Source organism: Amblyraja radiata, chromosome 31 (genome assembly GCF_010909765.2).
Source record: "Amblyraja radiata isolate CabotCenter1 chromosome 31, sAmbRad1.1.pri, whole genome shotgun sequence".
NCBI classification, from domain to species: Eukaryota; Metazoa; Chordata; class Chondrichthyes; order Rajiformes; family Rajidae; genus Amblyraja; species Amblyraja radiata.
The window spans coordinates 28,008,252-28,028,649 of record NC_045986.1 but is presented as its reverse complement, the minus strand read 5'-3'; the positions used below and the strand labels follow the sequence as shown (position 1 = coordinate 28,028,649).

General features: G+C 42.1%; 1 protein-coding gene across 1 annotated transcript in view; it reads left to right on the top strand.

Annotated features, from left to right (window-relative positions):
* Positions 1 to 793: 793 nt before the first annotated feature.
* The window catches only part of ssu72 (SSU72 homolog, RNA polymerase II CTD phosphatase), a 74,092-nt gene continuing 54,487 nt past the window's right edge, over positions 794 to 20,398 (top strand). The window contains exons 1-2 of the mRNA XM_033048313.1: positions 794 to 1,022; positions 14,300 to 14,443. Coding sequence (XP_032904204.1) covers positions 943 to 1,022; positions 14,300 to 14,443 — 224 coding nt within the window. The 5' untranslated portion in view covers positions 794 to 942. The remainder of the gene's footprint in view (positions 1,023 to 14,299; positions 14,444 to 20,398) is intronic.

Sequence of the window (20,398 nt, the reverse complement as noted above, 5' to 3'; positions counted from 1 at the left end):
GTTGGTAGGGGGAGAGGAGGTCAGTGAGATATGGGGGGGCCAGATGGTGGAGGGCTTTGTAGGTGAGGACCAAGATTTTGTAGGTGATCCGGTGGGAGATGGGAAGCCAGTGAAGTTGTTTGAGGACTGGAGTGATGTGATGCCAGGATTTGGTGTGGGTGATGAGTCGGGCGGCTGCGTTCTGGACCAGTTGGAGTCGGTTGATATAGGTGGAGCTGATGCCAAGGAGAAGTGAGTTGCAGTAGTCCAGTCGGGAGGAGATGAAGGCATGGATGAGTCTTTCAGCAGCGGGAGGTGTGAGAGAGGGTCTGAGTTTGGCGATGTTGCTGAGGTGAAAGAAGGAGGTTTTAATGACATGGCGGTTGTGAGGCTCAAGGGAGAGGGTGGAATCAAAGATCACGCCAAGGTTGCGGGCCTGGGGAGAACACTGATCTGTTCTGTATTCATGGACATCTGAATTTCCCTGAGGGGATCAATAAAGTATTTATTATTATTATTATTATTATTACTATGTTCTGTTGTGCTAAAGCAAAGCAAGAATTTCATTATCCTATCAGGGACACATGACAATAAACTCTCTTGAACTCTTGAGGTGACATTAATTTGCAAGGAATGCCTTGGATAGAACCAAATAAGTGACAACATCAGATCAGCTGATTGATGGTCCATTTTATTGCCCCACTCAAAATGGAAGCCAAAACGTTGTCCTATACAACGTCACGTCCGCTCCTGGTTGCGGAGCGGAAGTGCGCACTTGGATTGTCCGCTGACGTCGCGATCGCGGGCAGCCGGAAGTGGGTGGTGGCGCGGCGCCATTTTGTTTGACCGGGCTCCGGCGGCGCGGTACCGCTTCCGGTGCTGTTCTTTGCCTTCCGTCTCTTCTCGTCTCTTCTCTCGCTCTCTGGCAGCGTCGGCGGCAGCGGCGGCGGCGAGGAAGAGGAGATGCCCCAGCATCCGCTGCGAGTCGCCGTCGTGTGTTCGAGCAACCAAAACCGGAGCATGGAGGCGCACAGTATCCTCAGGTAACTAGCGCCGCCCGTCTGCGGCCTACCGGTGAGCGAGGGGCCTGGGCCTCATGTAGCACGGGCGACCGCGGTATGTGGGGCTGGGCCTCTCCCGTACTCTCCACAGGCCCGGGTCCTGGGCCTCTCCCGCACTCTCCACAGGCCCGGGTCCTGGGCCTCATGTACGGGCGACCGCGGTATGTTGGGCTGGGCCTGTCCCGTACTCTCCACAGGCCCGGGTCCTGGGCCTCTCCCGCACTCTCCACAGGCCCGGGTCCTGGGCCTCATGTACGCGGTATGTGGGGCTGGGCCTCTCCCGCACTCTCCACAGGCCCGGGTCCTGGGCCTCTGCGTCTCGCCCCGAGCTTCACCTTCGCTCCCGGACCCACTACGTATCCCCGGGGCGTTAATCATGACGGGGCCGGGCTTCACCGACCGAGCCTCGGGCCTTCTACAATAGGGATTGGAGAGTTTCCCGAGCCCGCGGCTTCCTCTGAAAGCCCATCTCCCTACCCCACTTGTGCTACTGCGTTCCCTCTGCTGCCCGCGGCTGTTGGACTCGTCCCGATTCGGTCGCCTCCATCCTCTGGGTGTGTCTGCGCCTCCAATTCCCCCACCCTTTCTTCCTCTGTCAGTTCCATTAAATTATCTGTACTTTTGTACCCTCAAAATGCGGCTTCTATTCTCTGCAAAACTCTTTGCATTCTTCTTCCCGCGATTACCATTGAACAATGGAGGAACTTGGCCATAAAGGTGCAAACTACAGCGCCCTCCATAATGTTTGGGACAAAGACCCATCATTTATTTATTTGCCTCTGTACGCCACAATTTGAGATTTGTAATAGAAAAAGAAATCACATGTGGTTAAAGTGCACATTATCAAAATCTGACAAAGGCCATTTTTATACATTTTGGTTTCATGTAGAAATTACAGTAGTGTTTATACATAGTGTGTCCCCCCCCCCCCCCCCATTTTCAGGGCACCATAATGTTTGGGACACAGCAATGTCATGTAAACGAGAGTAGTCATGTTTAGTATTTTGTTGCATATCCTTTTCATGCAATGGCTGCTTGAATTCTGCAATTCATGGACATCACCAGTTGCTGGGTGTCTTCTCTGGTGATGCTCTGCCAGATCTATATTGCAGCATTTTTAGCTTATGCTTGTTTTGTACAAACACACTTTAACCACGTGTGGTTTTTTTCTGTTACAAATCTCAAATTGTGGACTACAGGGGCAAATAAATAAATGATAGGTCTTTGTCCCAAATATTATGGATGACACTGTATATGTGCTTGTGTTGTTTTTTTCCAATTGAACATTTACCTAAATGTATGGTTTTCTTGTATCTAATTTTCTTTCCTACCTTCTGACCTCAGTTAATCTTGTTACGCAGTTTTACCTACAGCTGCTGACCATATGTCGCAGAAAATGGTGAAGACTTTAAGAATATTCTCATCCTGTTTTGTTACTTGATAAAGATTTTTCTGTACCAGTTTCCCTTTCAGATTTTCTGGCACTGCCCTCTTTAACAAATATTTTACAAAATTGTTGTATGTTGCTGCTTCAATTCCAACTTTGCTTAAGCTCTTGAATGTGTTGGTTCTTTTCAAATAATTATCCATTTTGCTCATGACATTTAAATACTCCGATTTGCATTCTCAGCTTTACAGTGGACTTGTCACAATCAGAATTGATGAACCAACCTGCAGTCTTCCTATTTAATTTGCCTAAACCTTTTGACATTTTTTGCCTATGCTGTCTTCCTCCAGCACGCTAAATTATCCAGTTGGATGTGCCTGCACTCCTATTCCATCTTGGTCTATCCAGCCTTGATTGAAGAATTCCTACTTGTGCACTGTTCTATCTGGGATTCTATACTGTATAGCTTCAGCAACCAGAACACTTGGGTTATGAATGCATTGAGAGCAGTTAACTATTTAGAATATCGTGATAACTAAATGCATGATGTTCCAAACAGTTGATTTTGGTAAGCCTAAGGTTTGGCTGGTGTCTCTTTAACAGTTTTATTCTTGTTTCTCAGTCTCATAATGGTTTCTTTGACTTTCATTGGCACAACTTTGGTCCCCGTTTTGATAAACAGCAATAAAAAATCACAAAGGTGATGGAAAGACTGGAGGAAAGACCAGGTGCTGAGCTCTCCTAACCCTGCATTAAGGAGGCAGTTACACGCACCTGAGCAATTACAAACACCTGTGAAGCCATGTGTCCCAAACATTATGGTGCTCTGAAGTGGGGGGGGGGGGGGGGTATGTATAAACACAGCTGTAATTTCTACATTGTGAAACCAAAATGTATAAAAAAATATCATAGTTTGACCCAGCAGTATGAATTATTAAGATGATGGTCCAAAAGCTTGTCCAAATGAGTTTAACGAAGTATTGAAATTATGGAATTGATGGAAGTTTGAGGATGTATCTTAAAGATGGCAGTCGAGCGCATTACAGGATGTAAAACCTTCTGGCATCAGTGATAGAATAATTAAATGAAAAAATGTTTGGGACTAAATTGTTTTGAAACTTAATATCTGTTAGGTTGTAGGAGATACAAGATGAAGGTGCCAACGTCCGGGATGTATTTGAAAACAAGGGTGCAAATTAAATGATTGATTAATTGCGGGCGAGCAAAAGTGATGGGTGAAGGTTGTGAAGATTAAGATATGATTTCTTGTTTGGAGGCTGGAACTATCTTTCCAGGTGAAATTGTGTTGGAATACACAAACCCAGAAGCACCAAGAGTAAATAATTTCAGCAGCAGGTGAAATGAGGCAGAAGCAGGTGGGTGATCAGTGATGATAAGATATGTCATCTAAAGCTAACCTTTGTGTCAAATGTCACCAAGGTTATAAACAGTGTGGTTCAGTTTTGGGCAGATGCCATTGAGAAGAATGAAAATGATTGTTAGCAGATAATCTGTGATGAATATTGCATCAGTGGGTTTTGTCATCCTGACATTGAGTTAGAGAAGATAGACACAAAAAAGTTGGAGTAACTCTGTGGGACAGGCATCATCTCTGGAGAGAAGGAATGGGTGACATTTCGTGTTGAGACCCTTCTCGTCTCGACCCAAAATGTCACCCATTCCTTCTCCAGAGATGCTGTCAGTCCCGTGGAGTTACTCCAGGTTTTTGCGTCTATCTTCGGTTTAAACAAGCATCTGCAGTTCCTTCTTGCACATTGAGTTAGAGAAGGTGTAGTGCTGGGTGTTGAGATCTTTTGAAAACATGGATACACAGTTAAACGTGGTCCTGCCTAGCTGGTTAAGAGCAGGTAGATGTTGGAGGAGGACAAGTTAAATTGTTGTACATTATCTGGGCAACATTCCTCGTGTGTGTGGTGTCTGGGAGTTGTTTTCCTCTCGATCCCCAATGTATCAGGTCTGAAGTGAAGCCTTTTCAATATACAAAAATAAAATTAATTTTTGATAAGAGTTTTACTTTTGATTTTTAAAAAATATTTCTGCATTTTCATCAAAAGTAATTATCAGAACATTACAGTATTTTGGAAAGTGTGCATATTTAAAAAAAATGCATATGTAAATGTTACTCATTCTTTTCCTCCAGACCGTTTGGTCCATGTTGGTGGGCTGATGAGTGGAGATTTTGCGAGTCCTCGTCAGTTTTTCCATTCTGCCACCGAGAAGACCTGTGGTCTCTTAGTGAGAGAGAATCCAGCAAATGTCTGGCAGTGGGGAAGCGGGCTTACTCAACTTTAGGCAGCCCTAGCATTTGAAAATGTTCTTTAAATCTCATTCCCCACTACGGATCTGTTAAAATGGTGCCAGGTAGAGAAAAATCTATTCAAAATGGCTTTTGACGTTTACTCCAGCAATTGCACATTAGATTATTTCAGCTTTGCTGGTTAGCCACCTGAACCTGCGATTCATTCCCACTGATTTAAACCAGTATCTGCAGTTCTTTCCTACACCTATTCATTCTCACTGGCTTTACTCTTAGCTATCCATTATCTTCAGTTCATTACAATACCGAGAGTCAATCTTCTAGACTTGGGAAGATAAGACTCATATTTTGATGCAAAATAGGTGGCTACATGAACTAATTTTTGGATCGGATAGTGGAATATTGCTGTATCTAAATCCCTTTAAACATTTAGACGGGTTTTTAGTGCTGTTATTCTAGGCCACAGTCATAGAATATCTTTTTCATAAATAATTTTTCTCCCAGGTTTCTGAGTGTACTTGGTATGTTACGTTACTTTATTTGTCACGTGTACCAAGGAACAGGGAAATTCATTTTTGTGTACAGTGCAGTACAAGTATCACTATACATAAGCACTTGGATATATATTAGATAAGCGTCTCAGCTACAGTATAAGTGTATAACAGTAGTACACTGAGACATTATACAGAGTGGCCAGTTTGGCACCGTTTTCAAGCCCAAGTTGTTGTAAGTGCAGGGATCTTGACCTGATCCTGAAGGCCAATTATCTTGGCGGCGTTGCGGAGTCGGCGTAGCCAAGAGTAGCGTCAGTGTCCTCCGCTGCTGCAGGATGCGTCCAGTCCACGTTAAGATTTGATCACCTTAATGTTTAAAGGCTGCCATATCTTTTTTTGTAATGTGGATATGTTCAACACATCACAGCAAATACAGATGAGTAATGTTCAAGGCTTTTGGGAAATTAGTTGTCCTGATGGATTTTTTAATACTTTCTGGTCCCTATGGGACTTGGATGAGTAACATTTTGGATATTGTTTTTGGAGGGTTTTGGTTGTTGCTCATCTCCATAACCTTCCATTGCAATTATACCATGGACCGACGCACAGGATCATTTGAATATCATTTAAATGGGAATGGTAGATTTTCTCACTCACATCATGCCCAACAAGAATGGACTTGTTGGGTCATATTTATTTGGGGCATAATCCTCTCTTTCGACAAGGGGGCACTTGTTGCTGAATTGTAGCTGGCATGAGCAGTTTTTGATATACATTATGTCAATGAATTGTAAAATGTAACATCACATTGATTTTCTTTGAACGTGGTAACCATGTAGTGCCCTCCCAGATGCCTGACTAGTTATTGGGACAGGTAGATGGGTCCTTGAAGACATGAATGTCAGTGGCAAAAGTTGACGAGCAATAATCCAGGATCTCGGAATTTGATATTGGGATTGTGTGGTCAGAGAAGGTTAGTCATAGGGAGAAGCCATGAGAGTTTGAGGTTGAAACCAGTGGGTGTGGCTTGTAACAAGCTTGGGCTGTCTTATCTGTAAGAAAGCTTTGCCGGTAGTTCTATGGTCCATTGTTGCTGGATTGCTGGGGCTAGTTCACTCTGGTTATGAAGGCAGTGATGTCAGTGGAGCCAAGCTGATTCCCTTCCACAGTGCAGAGCCACCTAGTGATATTCAGCAGCTGATCTAACTTGGCATAGGCCAAACATTCTTTTAAGATATCTACATACTCTGGTTACTTGCTGAGTCATTGGTTGAGAATTATTCAAGTGAGTTTTAAACATTCTTACGTATATTATAATATTAGTTTTGGGTTGCTGAGCAAAATTGATCCATTGCAAGTTCGAGTTGTACTACTGAATAATTATGGTAAAGCAGATTTAAAAGTTTGCATTGCAAGTTACTCAGAAAATGCTCTGGGGTTCTGTTTAACCATATCTAAATTAGTTGTACTTTTGAGGCTAGCTGACGTCAATGGCAGCGATTATTGAGCCATGGCAATCAGTTGTTGGAGCATGACATTCATTGGGTTACGTTTCCTGGTTTCTCTGGTTTACGTTTCCATCACACCACAGATTCTCCAAATCACAATTGTCAGATAATTAATATGATCATACAGTTGGGATTCCCTCGAGTAGACATTAGTCATTCCCTCGAGTAGCAATTCCCTTCAGTGGACGCCCTATGTTCAAGATACCCGACTTAAAAAAATACTACCTAACCCAAGTTCTCCCACATATTTTGAAGCATTTTCCAAGATAGTAATAAGTTGACATTCATTAGTAATAAGATGCAGTTTATATTCAACTAGCTTAATTATGGATAATGTAAGAATGAATATTCAATGAAATGAAATTCTAGCAGTTTTATGCAGAGGCATATGATATGGGTCCCCATAAACATTTCCGATTTAAGGAGCAAATGGATTACAGACAGATCATAGGAAATGAACTCTTGCATAATCTGGGGAGTGTCTGTATTTCAAAGCAAGCAAAAACTCAGATTTGATGTATCTTTGAGTAATTTCTGACAAAGAGAATTTACACTATGGAAATTGAATCACAATCTCAGTAATACATTATTAGCCAAGTATGTTTTGCAACATACGAGGAATTTCATTTGCCAAGTCAGTCATACAAATAAAAAGTAACTGAACACACAAAACACATTTTAACATAAACACCCATCACCACACAGAGACCCCGCCACATTCATCTCTGTGATGGAAGGCGGAATAAAGTTCAATCTCTTCCCTTTGCTCTCCCGCGGTCGGTGGCCGTCCGCGAGGCGGCGAGCTGCTCCTGCATCGTGGGAGGATGTCAGCTCCCCCGCGCCGGATGATCGAACCTCGCGTCAGGGCCGGTTGAACCTTCCGCGACGTTGGAGCTCCCAACTAGGCCTCTCCCGAGACTGCGAGCTCCCGATGTAAAGACTGCAGGCTGTGGTTGGGGCAATCCCAGGCAAGGGATCGACTCCCCGCGGTGGGACCCAAGGTCAGTCCGAGGAGGCCTGCAGCTCCATCGATGGTAGGCCGCAGAGCGACCGGCGAATGCAATATTAATATTAATTTATAATTAATGTTAATTTAATGTATTGTAGGGTCAAATTATGAAAATGCTTTACAAGCTTTAAAAGACTACAAACAAAAAAAGTCAGAGACAAGAAGAGGGGATGGGAAAATGTGAAAAGACAACAGAAGAGACTGCAGATCTTGGAATCTTGATCAAAAGGTAGTGCTGGAGGAAGTCAGCAGCATCTGTGGTAGGAAGTGAATAGATGTCTGAAGAAGGGTCCCAACCCGAAACAGCATTTGATAATTTATCTCCGCCTGACCCACTGAGTTCCTTAGATAAAGCAAAAGGACAGCACAGTTGGTAGAGCTGCTGCCTCAGATTCAGTGTTCAAAAGGGAACTGCAGATGCTGGAATATCGAAGGTACACAAAATTGCTGGAGAAACTCCCTTCCCTTCCCTCCCGCACCACCCCCTCCCCGGGCACTTTCCGTTGCAACCGCAAATCTTCCCTTCCCTCCCGCACCACCCCCTCCCCGGGCACTTTCCGTTGCAACCGCAAGAAATGCAACACCTGTCCCTTCACCTCCCCCCTCGACTCCATTCAAGGACCCAAGCAGTCGTTCCAGGTGCGACAAAGGTTCACCTGTACCTCCTCCAACCTCATCTACTGCATCCGCTGCTGCTCTAGATGTCAGCTGATTTACATCGGGGGAGACTAAGCGTAGGTTGGGCGATCGTTTCGCCGAACACCTCCGCTCAGTCCGCAATAACCTACCTGAACTCCCGGTGGCTCAGCACTTCAACTCCCCCTCCCATTCCCAATCCGACCTCTCTGTCCTGGGTCTCCTCCATTGCCAGAGTGAGCAACAGCGGAAATTGGAGGAACAGCACCTCATATTCCGTCTGGGGACCTTGCGTCCGGATGGCATTAACATTGAATTCTCCCAATTTTGCTAGCCCTTGCTGTCTCCTCCCCTTCCTTAACCCTCTAGCTGTCTCCTCCCATCCGCCCGCCCTCGGGCTCCTCCTCCTCCTCTCCTTCTCCTTCCTTCTTCCCCCCCCCCACCCCCCATCAGTCTGAAGAAGGGTTTCGGCCCGAAACGTCGCCTATTTCCTTCGCTCATAGATGCTGCTGCACCCGCTGAGTTTCTCCAGCAATTTTGTGTGCCACAGATTCAGTGACTGGCCATGGCGCAGTTTGCATGTAATTCTCCCTGTGACTGCATGGGTTTACTCCTACATACAGAATGAGCCAAACTTTGAACTCCACGATCTGTTCACATGTTAAACAAATCAACAGTGAAATTAATGCCCAGTACATGTGATGTACTATGTCTTGTCATGTGCAGTGTGTGGGTGATATTGGATGTAAAACTCTGCCATATAAAGGGTTCCTTAAGAAAAGCAAAGGAGGTTTTGGTTGAGTGTTTAAAAACTGCTTCAATGTTAAAAAAGCTATTCTAGTGAAAATTAAGCCTGGGTCAAGCACATTATGTCAAAAAGTTGGGGATATGATATATACAGGTAAAAGGGAAGTCGTATATAACCATTGCTGCCACATGTGCAGCTCACTAGTGCCAAAGGTTAGGATATTTTTGTTCCAGACAAACAGAAATATTTGCTTGAAGTATTTGGACTGGCTAAATTATGCTTTGCTGTATTTTATATGCATCCGTACTTTTTATGGGAACGTTTCTCAACTTTTCGGTGTGTTTGTGATCCAATTTAAAATGGTATTATAATTCTAAGCTAGCCTTTTGTATTATATAGGTTGTAAACCTATATAATATTTAATCCTGCGAAACCTTTCTGAAAGCAAGGAGAATATTAATTGGATATGGAGATTTTCATGATGTAAACACTCTGAAACTTGTGAAGAGTGCCTGTCCATTTTGGAGATTTGCTTTAATCTGTTTTTATTTCAAGATTTCTGATGCAGAAAAAAATGTCTCTCTACTATTCACGATTTGAGTTCGGACTTCCTAATAACACATAAATGGTTCAAATGGGTTTGCAATGAAGTCACCATAATTTTTCTTGTTTCCTTTAACAACTGCACTGTTCGCTATGAAGAAATGGAATGTACAGCAATTGCATGGAACGGCTAATTTCCAATTGAAATCACTGATTTCAAGCAATTAACAATGAATGTGTAGGAAAGAACTGCCGATGCTGGTTTACATCACAATATGCTGGAGTAACTCAGCGGGACAAGCGGCACCTCTGGAGAGAAGGAATGGGTGATGTTTCGGGTCAAGTCTGAAGAAGGGTCTCGACCAGAAATGTTACCCATTCTTTCTCTGCAGAGATGCTGCTTGTCCTGCTGAGTTCCTCCAGCATTTTGTGTCTATCTTCAATGTAACAATGAATCTCTGATTTTCAGAATTGCAACAGACTGGAGAGCTTGGGGGTTAAGGGATTGACATGAATTGAGTTGAAATTTATTTCCTGTTAGAACCCAGGTAACTTCATTCTGAAAACAATTGCTATGTCTCCCTTCATTTTTTTTCTCCCTGATGTTCAAGGCACATTAATACAAAAACAGATCTTGTGTTTTTCAGTAGTTTGCTGGTTATTTGAGTCTGCATCCATTGTTATTTGGTCAGCTTTGAATAGGCTCTATTAACTATAACTTGTGAACTACAGCATATGATATGGAATCCTGGCATTTGCAATAATTTTGCCATTTCTTTGTATCGCTTATGCTGACCATTATCTCCAGGACATTTTCAAAGGAGGAGATTGTGGTTTTAGATTTGAGAAACTGTTTACATCGACCAATGAACATTAATCCTGTTGGAATTCCCATTAATTTCTACATCCCTGCCAATTCCATAGATTAAAGTCACATTTTATTGTTTTGCTTGACGAGATTTGTGTAGGTTATTTTCATGATCAGTTGATATGAATGATTGGAAATCTAGTGGTATTTTCGAATGTTTCAACAGTGGACTGGGCATGGGTTACTGAGAACTGTTTCAGGTGACATCAATCTGCACTTCATTACTGGTAGCATAGCAACTTGTTTAATATGTAGTGTCACAGCTAGTAGCACTGTTTCACTGGTCCAGCAATCATTGTACAATCCTGACCATGGGTATATTCTGTTTGGGGTTCACATGATCTCCCCATGACACTGGTTTTCCTCTGGGGTCTATAGTTTTGTCCCAGATCTTGAAGATGTGCCAGTTGGAAGGGTATTTGGCCAAATGCCTCTTGTCAATAGATTGCTAGCGGAACCTGGGGATTGGGGGGGGGGGGGGGGGGGGGGGGGGGGGGGTGTAGAAGAGTTGAGAGTATTGGGCAAAAATAAAATGGAATTGGCCTAGAGTTGGTGGAAATGTGTGCTTGATGATCGTCATAGACTTGGTGCTCGTCATAGACTTGGTGCTTCCAATGCAGTGTGATAGATATCTTTGTTGTGATTTTTTTTTTTTGCTTGTCATCATTGGAATTTGGCTATTTCTTGGAGAGTCTTTATTCAGTCGAACCCTATATTGTTGAGTCTATATACAAGTCTGAAAACAGTAACCATCAGATTCAAGAATAGCTTCTTCCGAATAACCATCAGTCTCTTGAGTACCACACAATACTAACCTCAACTGTGAACTTCTATGGACTGTGTAGGAAGGAACTGCAGATGCTGGTTTACACTGAGTCTAAACACAATGCTGGAGTAACTCGGCGGGACAGGCCGCATCTCTGGACAGAAGGAATGGGTGGCGTTTCGTGTCGAGACGCATCTTCATACTGGGGTCTGAAGAACTCCAGTTTGAAGAAGCATCTCGACCCGAAATTTCACCCATTCCTTCTATCCAGAGATGCCGCCTGTCCTGCTGAATTAAGGACCTGTCCCACTTGGCGATTTTGCTGGCGTCATATCAGTGTCGCCAAATGATTTTGAGCATTTCAAAATCCAGCAGCGACAAAAAAGTGGTTACGGAACTTGAAAAAACACCGCACGTCTCCACTGCGTCATACGCCGTCTTTTTCAGTGACATGATACGTCAGTCAATGATGTCGAAAAAATCACCAAGTGGGATAGGCCCTTTACTCCAGCATTTTGTGTCGATCTTCTATGGACTGTCTTTGACTGCACTAAGGACTTTTTTGTTCCAATATAGTGAATATTCCTTTATTGATTTAAAAACAATATTATTTGTCGGTATTTCATTTAAAGGACAGCTATGTAGCTGCAAGTAAGAATTTCATTATTCTGTTGTCAGTACATATGCTTAATCATACCAGTTGGACATTTTGTTTCCGCATCTCGTAGATTTTTCCAGAGGTTGCTAAGGAAAACTGTTCCCCCATTTATTCAGATATGAAATTCATATGCCCCTGCTGCTGCCGACACCATTAACCTTGTTTAGCGCAGCTTAAAAATTAAATTTGGAACGTGTTTCATCTGTGGCATTACCATGCAAAATGTGCAATTTCAATCTGAATTATTGGGATAGTCCTTCATTTCACCACAAAATTCTGGAGTTTTAATCTTTGGAGATGCATCTCTCCTAATTAAATGTTGAAAGAGTTCTCCAGGAGAACATAATGTCAGTTCTTGCACAAATTGAGGTTAGACAAAATAGTTTGAATTGAGTTTTTCTGTCAACGGCCTCAAAATAATGATGTGTGGTAAATTTTATGCTACCCGCTTTACTTTATAGGGCCATTTCAATCTGCAAGACCATGCCAGCAGGATCTGACCCCAGATTTTTGCTGTCCCTTTTGAGATTGTGCGTTTGTAAATTGGAACGTGATTGCCTTGTGGTGTAAAAATCACAATAATGTGGTGTAGCGCTCTCAACAATCAACACCATCTACTCAGATATTTTTAGTGGAGAGCCACTAGTGTACTGGAAGTCTATGAATATTTTTTGCATTTTGCTCAGCTGATGAAGTGAGGCAAGGTGTCTATTCCCTCAGTACACTAACAGTGAAGGTATTAGAAAACATAGAACATAGAAAATGGGCGCAGGGGTAGGCCATTCGGCCCTTTGAGCCAGCACAGCCATTCAATATGATCATGGCTGATCATCCAAAATCAGTACCCCGTTCGTTCCTGCTTTCTCCCCATATCCCTTGATTCCGTATTGGGACGAATTTAGTTGGAATCAACTTGTCTCCCATGTTGTCTTCCTGCTTGCACTTAAAGCAGAACAAAAGGTAGATCAAATGAACTGATTCCCCACCCCCCCACTCTCTCAAAAAAGCTTCTATCTGAGAAGCATCCAGCAAAGCATAATAAGCCCTCGCTGATTATTAAACTTGGGCACTAAACTGTTGAGGGCATTCTTGGAAGACCCTTATTTGGCAGGTGGCAAAAGTAGGAGAGAGCTTTGGTCCAGTCAAAGTCTTGTTCTTACTTTTAACTGTTGAATGCTTTAAATATTTACGCTTTTAAAGTATAAAATCAAAACACAATTAGAATGGTGTGCAAATTATTTTACATTTTTAGCTTTACCTTTTCCCATCTGTTCCTAAGTGTTAGGAATGTTCATTCATAGATGATTGTTGACTGATTATGTGCCAAGTCTGGCTGGCAAAGGCTGTGAGAAGTGGATTCTTACTCTTACTTGATTCAGTGGCTTAATTCCAGCAATGGCCTGGCGCCTGTCACTCCGCACAGACTTACCTGAGGTTTGCTGAAGGCCAGACACAAGAAGCGGGCATCTTGAGCAAAAAGCAAACTGCTGGAGGAACTTAGTGGGTCAGACAGCATATGTGGAGACACTCAAGAAGTGTCTCCACCGACCTGAAACATTGTCTGTCTGTTTCCTTCAGTAGTTATTGAGTTTCTCTGGAGGTTTTTTTTTGGCTGAATGCTAATTATTTTCAAAACAGCTGCCGCAGTCTGTTCATTAAAAATCAAAAGTGCTGCGTCTGCTGGAAATCTGAAATAAAACAATGTTAGAAGCACTCTGCAGGTCAGGGTTTATGTTGCAAATCTTAATCTACTGCCGGCTTGTCTTTAACTTAAAACTACCATGTTTTCCCCAAATTCAGTCAGAGTCCTTGACCTGAAACACTGACTCCGTTTCACTTTCCACAGATGTTGCCACAGATCTGAATGTTTCTAGTTTATTTTCTGTTATAACCTGCTCAGTTTTTTTCCCCCACCGAGAAAAGCTTCGGCAAATGAGAGTTTGCTTGTGTGTTCAGAATCGTGCTTTGAAATACAAACTCTCTCACCTCTCAAAACCTGAATGTTTAAATAGGAGAGAAATGCCCCAAAACACATTGTATCATGGTATCCCCAACAAAATGGGGAATATGTACTTGGTAAGCAGAACATTAAATTTAGAAAGAGCTATCCAGTGCAAGTGATTACCGAAAATGGCACTGGAAGGGTCTGAATGTTTGGCCAGACTGAATCTTATTGGGCTCTTCCACCCCCCACCCCCAACTTTTGGAAGGAATATTGTGTATGTCTGCTATTTGTGGGAAGCTGGGCCAATGTCCAGTCTTGACTGTTTTCTAGATGCTAAAGTACATGTACAGTGCTGAATTTTGAAATGCGTATAATTATTTTCCTAATCTTTTCTAAATTTGTTTTCCCTTCTCTTGCAGCAAAAAAGGCTTCAATGTTCGATCGTTTGGCACGGGGATGCATGTGAAGCTACCAGGACCTGCTCCGGACAAGCCAAATATATACGATTTCAAAACTTCATATGATCAGATGTACAATGATCTCATTAGGAAAGACAAAGAACTGTATCCATGAGGAACACTATGTTTTTAGGTCACTGGTTCCAAGGTGTCTGTGTTTGCATTTTTATTGTAGTGGGGAGACATGCCAGAGTGTTATAAATTCCCAGGGTAGGAAAAATACGGTTTCATGGGTGAGTCAGGTCCTTTGTGCCTTCTGGTGCTTTGTCAACTTCCTTTTATAGAGTATTCCATTTAATGAAAGTGTTTACAAAGTTTATCCAGGAATAGGTAGAAGAAGCTCCAGTTTGGTAAGGATTCGTGCGTGTAGTTATGCAGCAACAGACTGCTGCATGCCCACTAGTTTCCACGTTGGCTCTAGTTTAGAACTGTTACTCTTAAGTTGAAGAGATGAGTGCTGGGCATCTCTTCTTTCAGATGTAGCAGAATAGTAATGGCCATTTTAGAGTGGTATGTGAACTAACCATTAATGTTATTTTTCTAAAAGGCGACGGTGTAATCTCTTGTCCAAGCTTGGCTTGTGAAAACAATATTGGGAATCATTGAAATATTTCAATATTTCAGGGGGCACTGAATTATTTGACCTCAGTGTAACGATGTTCGTGTTCTCAGCAAATACTCCACTAAACCACAACCAAATCAAAATGATCTGAGAATTCTAAGGTGCAACATTCCTAACATAGGAGACAGGACACGATTCCCATTTCTGAGAATGCTAAGGAAAATCATGACTTTGCCACGATTTCCTGCACAATGAGTTTAATATGTTGTTGGTAGTAACTTGCATGAAATTCTCAAATCTATTTAATTATAAAAAGTATTTGCGCTTGTATGGTGCCCTTCACAACTTTGTGATGTCTTAAAGCACTTGTAGCCAGTTAAGTACTTTTGAAGTGTACTCACTTTTATAATCTAGAAAATGTGGCCGCTAATTTTATGCGCAGTAACTTTCCACAAACACCAATATGATCAGCAGAGGATCTGTTTTAGTAATGTTGATAGAGCACTGGCCAGGATTCCAGGAATTAATTCCCACTTTTGAGTCACCCCTGGCAGAGAAGATGGGATTCCCAATTATTACATCTAAAAGATAGCACTTTCAGGAATGTAACACTCAGCACTGCTAGCATGTTGGTTTCAGTTGGAGTTGGAGTCCACAACCTTTTGAGGCAATAAGGATGTTGCTAAATAAATCTCTGCTACAAAATTTTAGTATTTTAGCGTGCCCTCTGCTCAAATACCTGGCTTTTACATTAGCTTCAAGGTGAGAGCAGCATTTAAGGTTAGTGCAGAAATTGCTGATATATGTTGATAGGAAGTGCATTCTCTGACCCTTGGATTTGCTGGGTCAACGAAGGGAAGAACAGACTGAAACAATCATTGGATTTAGCCCAACAAAGTTCTCAACAATTTTGAAAGTTGTAAGATGGGTAACTTGCCAATACTCGCCAGTCTTTCCTCCAATTCTTAAATGTTTCCCTTCCATATTGATTTCTAGTTGTGTTAGTATTTGCATTACAAGAGCATCATTTTAGTTTTGTTTCTTCCTTGCTCGTGACGGCCATTTTGAAGATGGGAAGTATTCTCATTCTTTTTTTGGCTGACTGCTAACGACAAAAGTCTAGTTTTCCAACTAACATCCAGAATGTACGCACGTGATCACTGTTTTGCCCAGACACATGGATTTAATTGCCCTATGTCATCTTTTAACCCTAGGATTTTAGTTAAAAATAGTAAATTTGCTGGGTTTTTTTTTTAGTTGATACTAATTTTAGTCAGTTAACCAATTCTACAGTACAATTCACTGAGTACTTTTCAAAAAGTGACTGCCTTTGTACATGTAATTAGCACAGATAAAGCACTATTGGCGCAGGTAAGCCTGAAATGTCCTTGTAGATCTGACTCCACTGGGGATCATAAATGTTATAAGATTATGCTGTTTACCAAATTAATGACAACCAAGCCCTGGTGTTACTTGAGCTCTGGCAGTCTAGATGCAACATGGACATCTTAATTCCACTTGAGTTTCATATTTGGGCCTGGAGAATTGAAACCGTCTGTTTTGCAGCAGTTGTTTGGCTGGAACATTTAAATTATAGCATCTATATCTGTTAATTTTAATAACACAGCAGGATTCATTCAATCTCTGCATGTATCCAAAGAAGACAAACTGTGGACCTGCCTACTGAAGAATGTACCATCTTTAATATCCATTCTATAATACTTCAGATTTAAGTAGGCTTTTCCCCACGAAAATGGTTTTCTGGGTCTCACTTTGTAAAGTGAATCTAGGATTATCCTTCAATTGCTGGCTCTGTAAAACGGTGCCATTTAGTTGTATGCTTCAGGTGATCCCATAGGTTCCTTAAACATGTTTAAGTAGGAACTGCAGATGCTGGAAAATCGAAGGTAGACAAAAGTGCTGGAGATAAAAGGAAATGGGCAACGTTTCGGGCCGAAACCCTTCAGGTTGCCTATTTCCTTAGCTCCATAGATGCTGCTGCACCCACTGAGTTTCTCCAGCACTTTTGTCTACCTGGTTCCTTAAGCATGACCATTTGCACTAATGACTTCAACTGCACTGAGCCGCTTGTCTTTAATATACAAGGTCCTAGTGGTCCCAATCAAAAGTACTAATTGCATGGTTTTTGACTGCAATTAAAACTCTTGGTAATAAACGGAGACATGCTGATCTGCCTAATGCAAATTTGGCATAGTATGGGCAGAATAATGTGTTTTAACAAGGGCTAGAAAGGACAGTTGAATGAGGCAGGAGAAATTAAGCTGCTGACATGACAAAAGGTTAAGTTCAATTTATTTGCATTTATTCGTGATGAAGTGTGGCAATTTAAAATGGATTATTTGCTGCAATGGAAATCATCCGGTCCATGAGAATCTATTGTAGATAGTCAGATGTCTGAAAATTGGAGTAAATTATATGAACCATGCTCTCTTAAAATTTTGGGAGATGCCTGTTGCTAGCAAGGTTAATATTTAATGTTCATCCTTATTTGTCCATGGGAGGCTGGTGGTGAGCAGTTTTATTTTAACCAATGAAGAGGTTTCCACAATATTGTTGGGTAACAAGTTCCAGTACTTGGACTCTTCTACAATGAAGGAATGGGGATTATATTCATTTGGGAAACTGACTTGGAAGTGAACTTTCAGATGGTTTTCTGGTGAAACCTGGGCAGTAACCATTTTGCAGATGACCATCTTACTCCCATAATAATAGCCTGGTGACAAATATCACCTATCCATTTTCTCCAAAGAAACTCGTCTACAATGAAGGAATGGGGATTATATTATATTATATTATATTGCTGAGTTTCACCAGAATTTTTTGTACACCAGTTTATCTACAGTTCCTTGTATCTCCTTAGAAAGTTAATTAGCGTGTTATTGATTGCTATTACTAGTTGTACAGCATGGAAACGTGCCCTTTTGGCACAACTTGTCCATGCCACTCAAGATGCCCCATCCAAGCCTATATCCCTCTAAACCTTTCCTATCTGTCCAAATGTCTTTGAAATGTTATAGCACCTGCATCAACTGCCCCCCTTGGCAGCTCATTCCATGTACCTACCACCCTCTGTGTGAAAAGGTGTCCCCTCTGGTTCCTATTAAATCTTTGTCCTCTTACTTTAAAGCTCCACTATCTAGTTGTCACTTTGCTTTTTAAGATTATTCTACTAATAATTAGCTGCTTGGTTCCTGTGCTTTGCAGATAAGATGCCTGACTTTTCCCCTAGAACATAGTGCAGCTCAGCACAGTGGAGCAGATCCTTCAGCTCGCAGTGTCTACACCAACCATGATGCCAAGTTAAACTAATCTCCTCTGCCTGCATACGGTTGATGTGTCCAATTTCTGTATATCCATATGCCTATCTAAAGGCCTCTTAAATGATATTGTATATGCTTCCACCACCACCACCAATTATCGAGCATGTAAAATTATTCACAAACTGTGGAGGTAGTCCTGAAGTAGAAGTCTAGCTCCACAGGCAGCACATCACATTTGCTACAACCATCCCGTTCCTTATCACAATGTGTTTCTCAGGAAGAGGTAGAGATAAGTCATCTATATCACACTTTTGATTGAAGATGTTTGTACATGCGCCAGACTTTTAGATTTATTATCAAGTTTACCGAGGTATAGTGGAACGTTTTGCTTTCTATTTGAGCAATCGGAATACTAAACACACAATCAAGGCAAACACAAGTACACAAGGTGGAGGGAGAAAGTATATTTCTCAACGTTATAGAACAACAGTTCCATAGACCAAGTTCAATGTCCACAGTGAGGTAGTGTGGAATTGGACTGTACTCTAGGAAGGTTAGATACTCTAGGACCATTCAGAAGCCTATAATGGGGGTAGCGGCAGTTTCCGAGTCTGGTGCGAGCTTTCAAGCTCTACTCTCTCATGGGAGCAGGGAGAAGGAATGACTGGTAATGGAACTTTTGCACTTACTGGGCTTTGAGTAAACACATGATATTTATAGAGCCACGTCTTCCTGTCGACTGTTAAATGTTGTACTCACTATTGAATGTGGCAAGCCTGAAGAGTATTCATCAGATATGGCTTTGAATATGCTTTTCAGCATTGCAATTTTTTTTGTAGTTTCTCCAGATTTGTATTTCATTTGGAACTGGTCCAGCCTGATAAGAATTCCAACTGAACCCTGTTGATCCATATCTCTATGATCACCAGTTGAATGTTACTGGTGTGGTTTTGAAAATATTCTATTTAGCAGCTGCTGGTATCGCATGCGTGATGCTGTGGAGATGTGATGTTGTTCTCCCACCTGTCCCCAACTCCCAGGAATTGTATAGGTGTTGTCACATCCTGGCCGCAGATGTGAAGAATAATGATATTGACACATTATTAAGAGGTTACATTCGTTGTTCTCTGTGTTTATTAACTCGGATATTGGATCAGGTTGTCCAGCATTGCAGGTCAGACAAGCTCAGGAGAAGGTTGCTAGAAAAAGGGGGTGAGTTAAACCTTAATGATGCTTTGTCGATTGCAGCAGCACTGGAAGCTGGGACAATTTCACAGCATGAAATTACAAGATTCCAAGACTGGGCAAGTTAACCAGCTGTCCTACAGTAGACCAAGAAATAAGCCTGAACATGAGATCGAGTGTTACAAGTGTGGCAACAAGGGTCACATAGGGAAAGATGCATGTTGTCCAGCAAAAGGTAGAACATGTAGGAAATGTGGAGATATGATATTTTTGCAAAGAAATGTAAAAGTAAGACCAAAGACAAGACAAAGTGATTACAACAAGAAAGGAAAGTCTAAAAGAAAGTCAGACCTTGGTAGAAAAAGAAGGCTCATGTCTGTCACGTAGAAGGTGATGTCGGAAGGGATGAAGACGGTGATGAAGCTGGCGAGCATGCTGTTAAAAGGAATTATCAGTTTGCATTGAATGATAGCCATCACGAGAAAGTTGCAGTAACTATCGGAGGTGTTACTGTGCCAGTGATTGTAGATTCTGGTAGTGACAGCAACGTAATTGACAGATCACTTTGGGAATGCTTGAAACTGCAGAAAATCAAGTGCACGTCAAGGAAGTGTAGTAGGAAGTTATATACATACACCGCAACTAAACCATTGCAGGCCATTGGATGTTTCACGGCAAAGTAGAAGTCGGAGATAGAGAAACTGAAGCAGAATTTGTGGTGATAGAGGAGAAGGGAGAACCTCTGATGAGTAGAAACACAGCTCGAGAGCTGGGTGTGCTTCACATTGGAGGGCATGTCAATTCAGTGCAGTCATATGATGACATGAGGCAGGAATTTCACTCGGTATTCCAAGGGGCTGGAAAATTGAAAGGCCGGCAAGTGAAGTTAGCCATTGATGAAAATGTCAAGCCAATAGCTCAACCGGTGCGGAGAACACCATTTGGACTTCGTGGAAAAGTAGAAGCTAAAATCAAGGAGTTGATTGATGAGGACATTATTGAACCAGTTGAATGCTTGACACTATGGGTGAG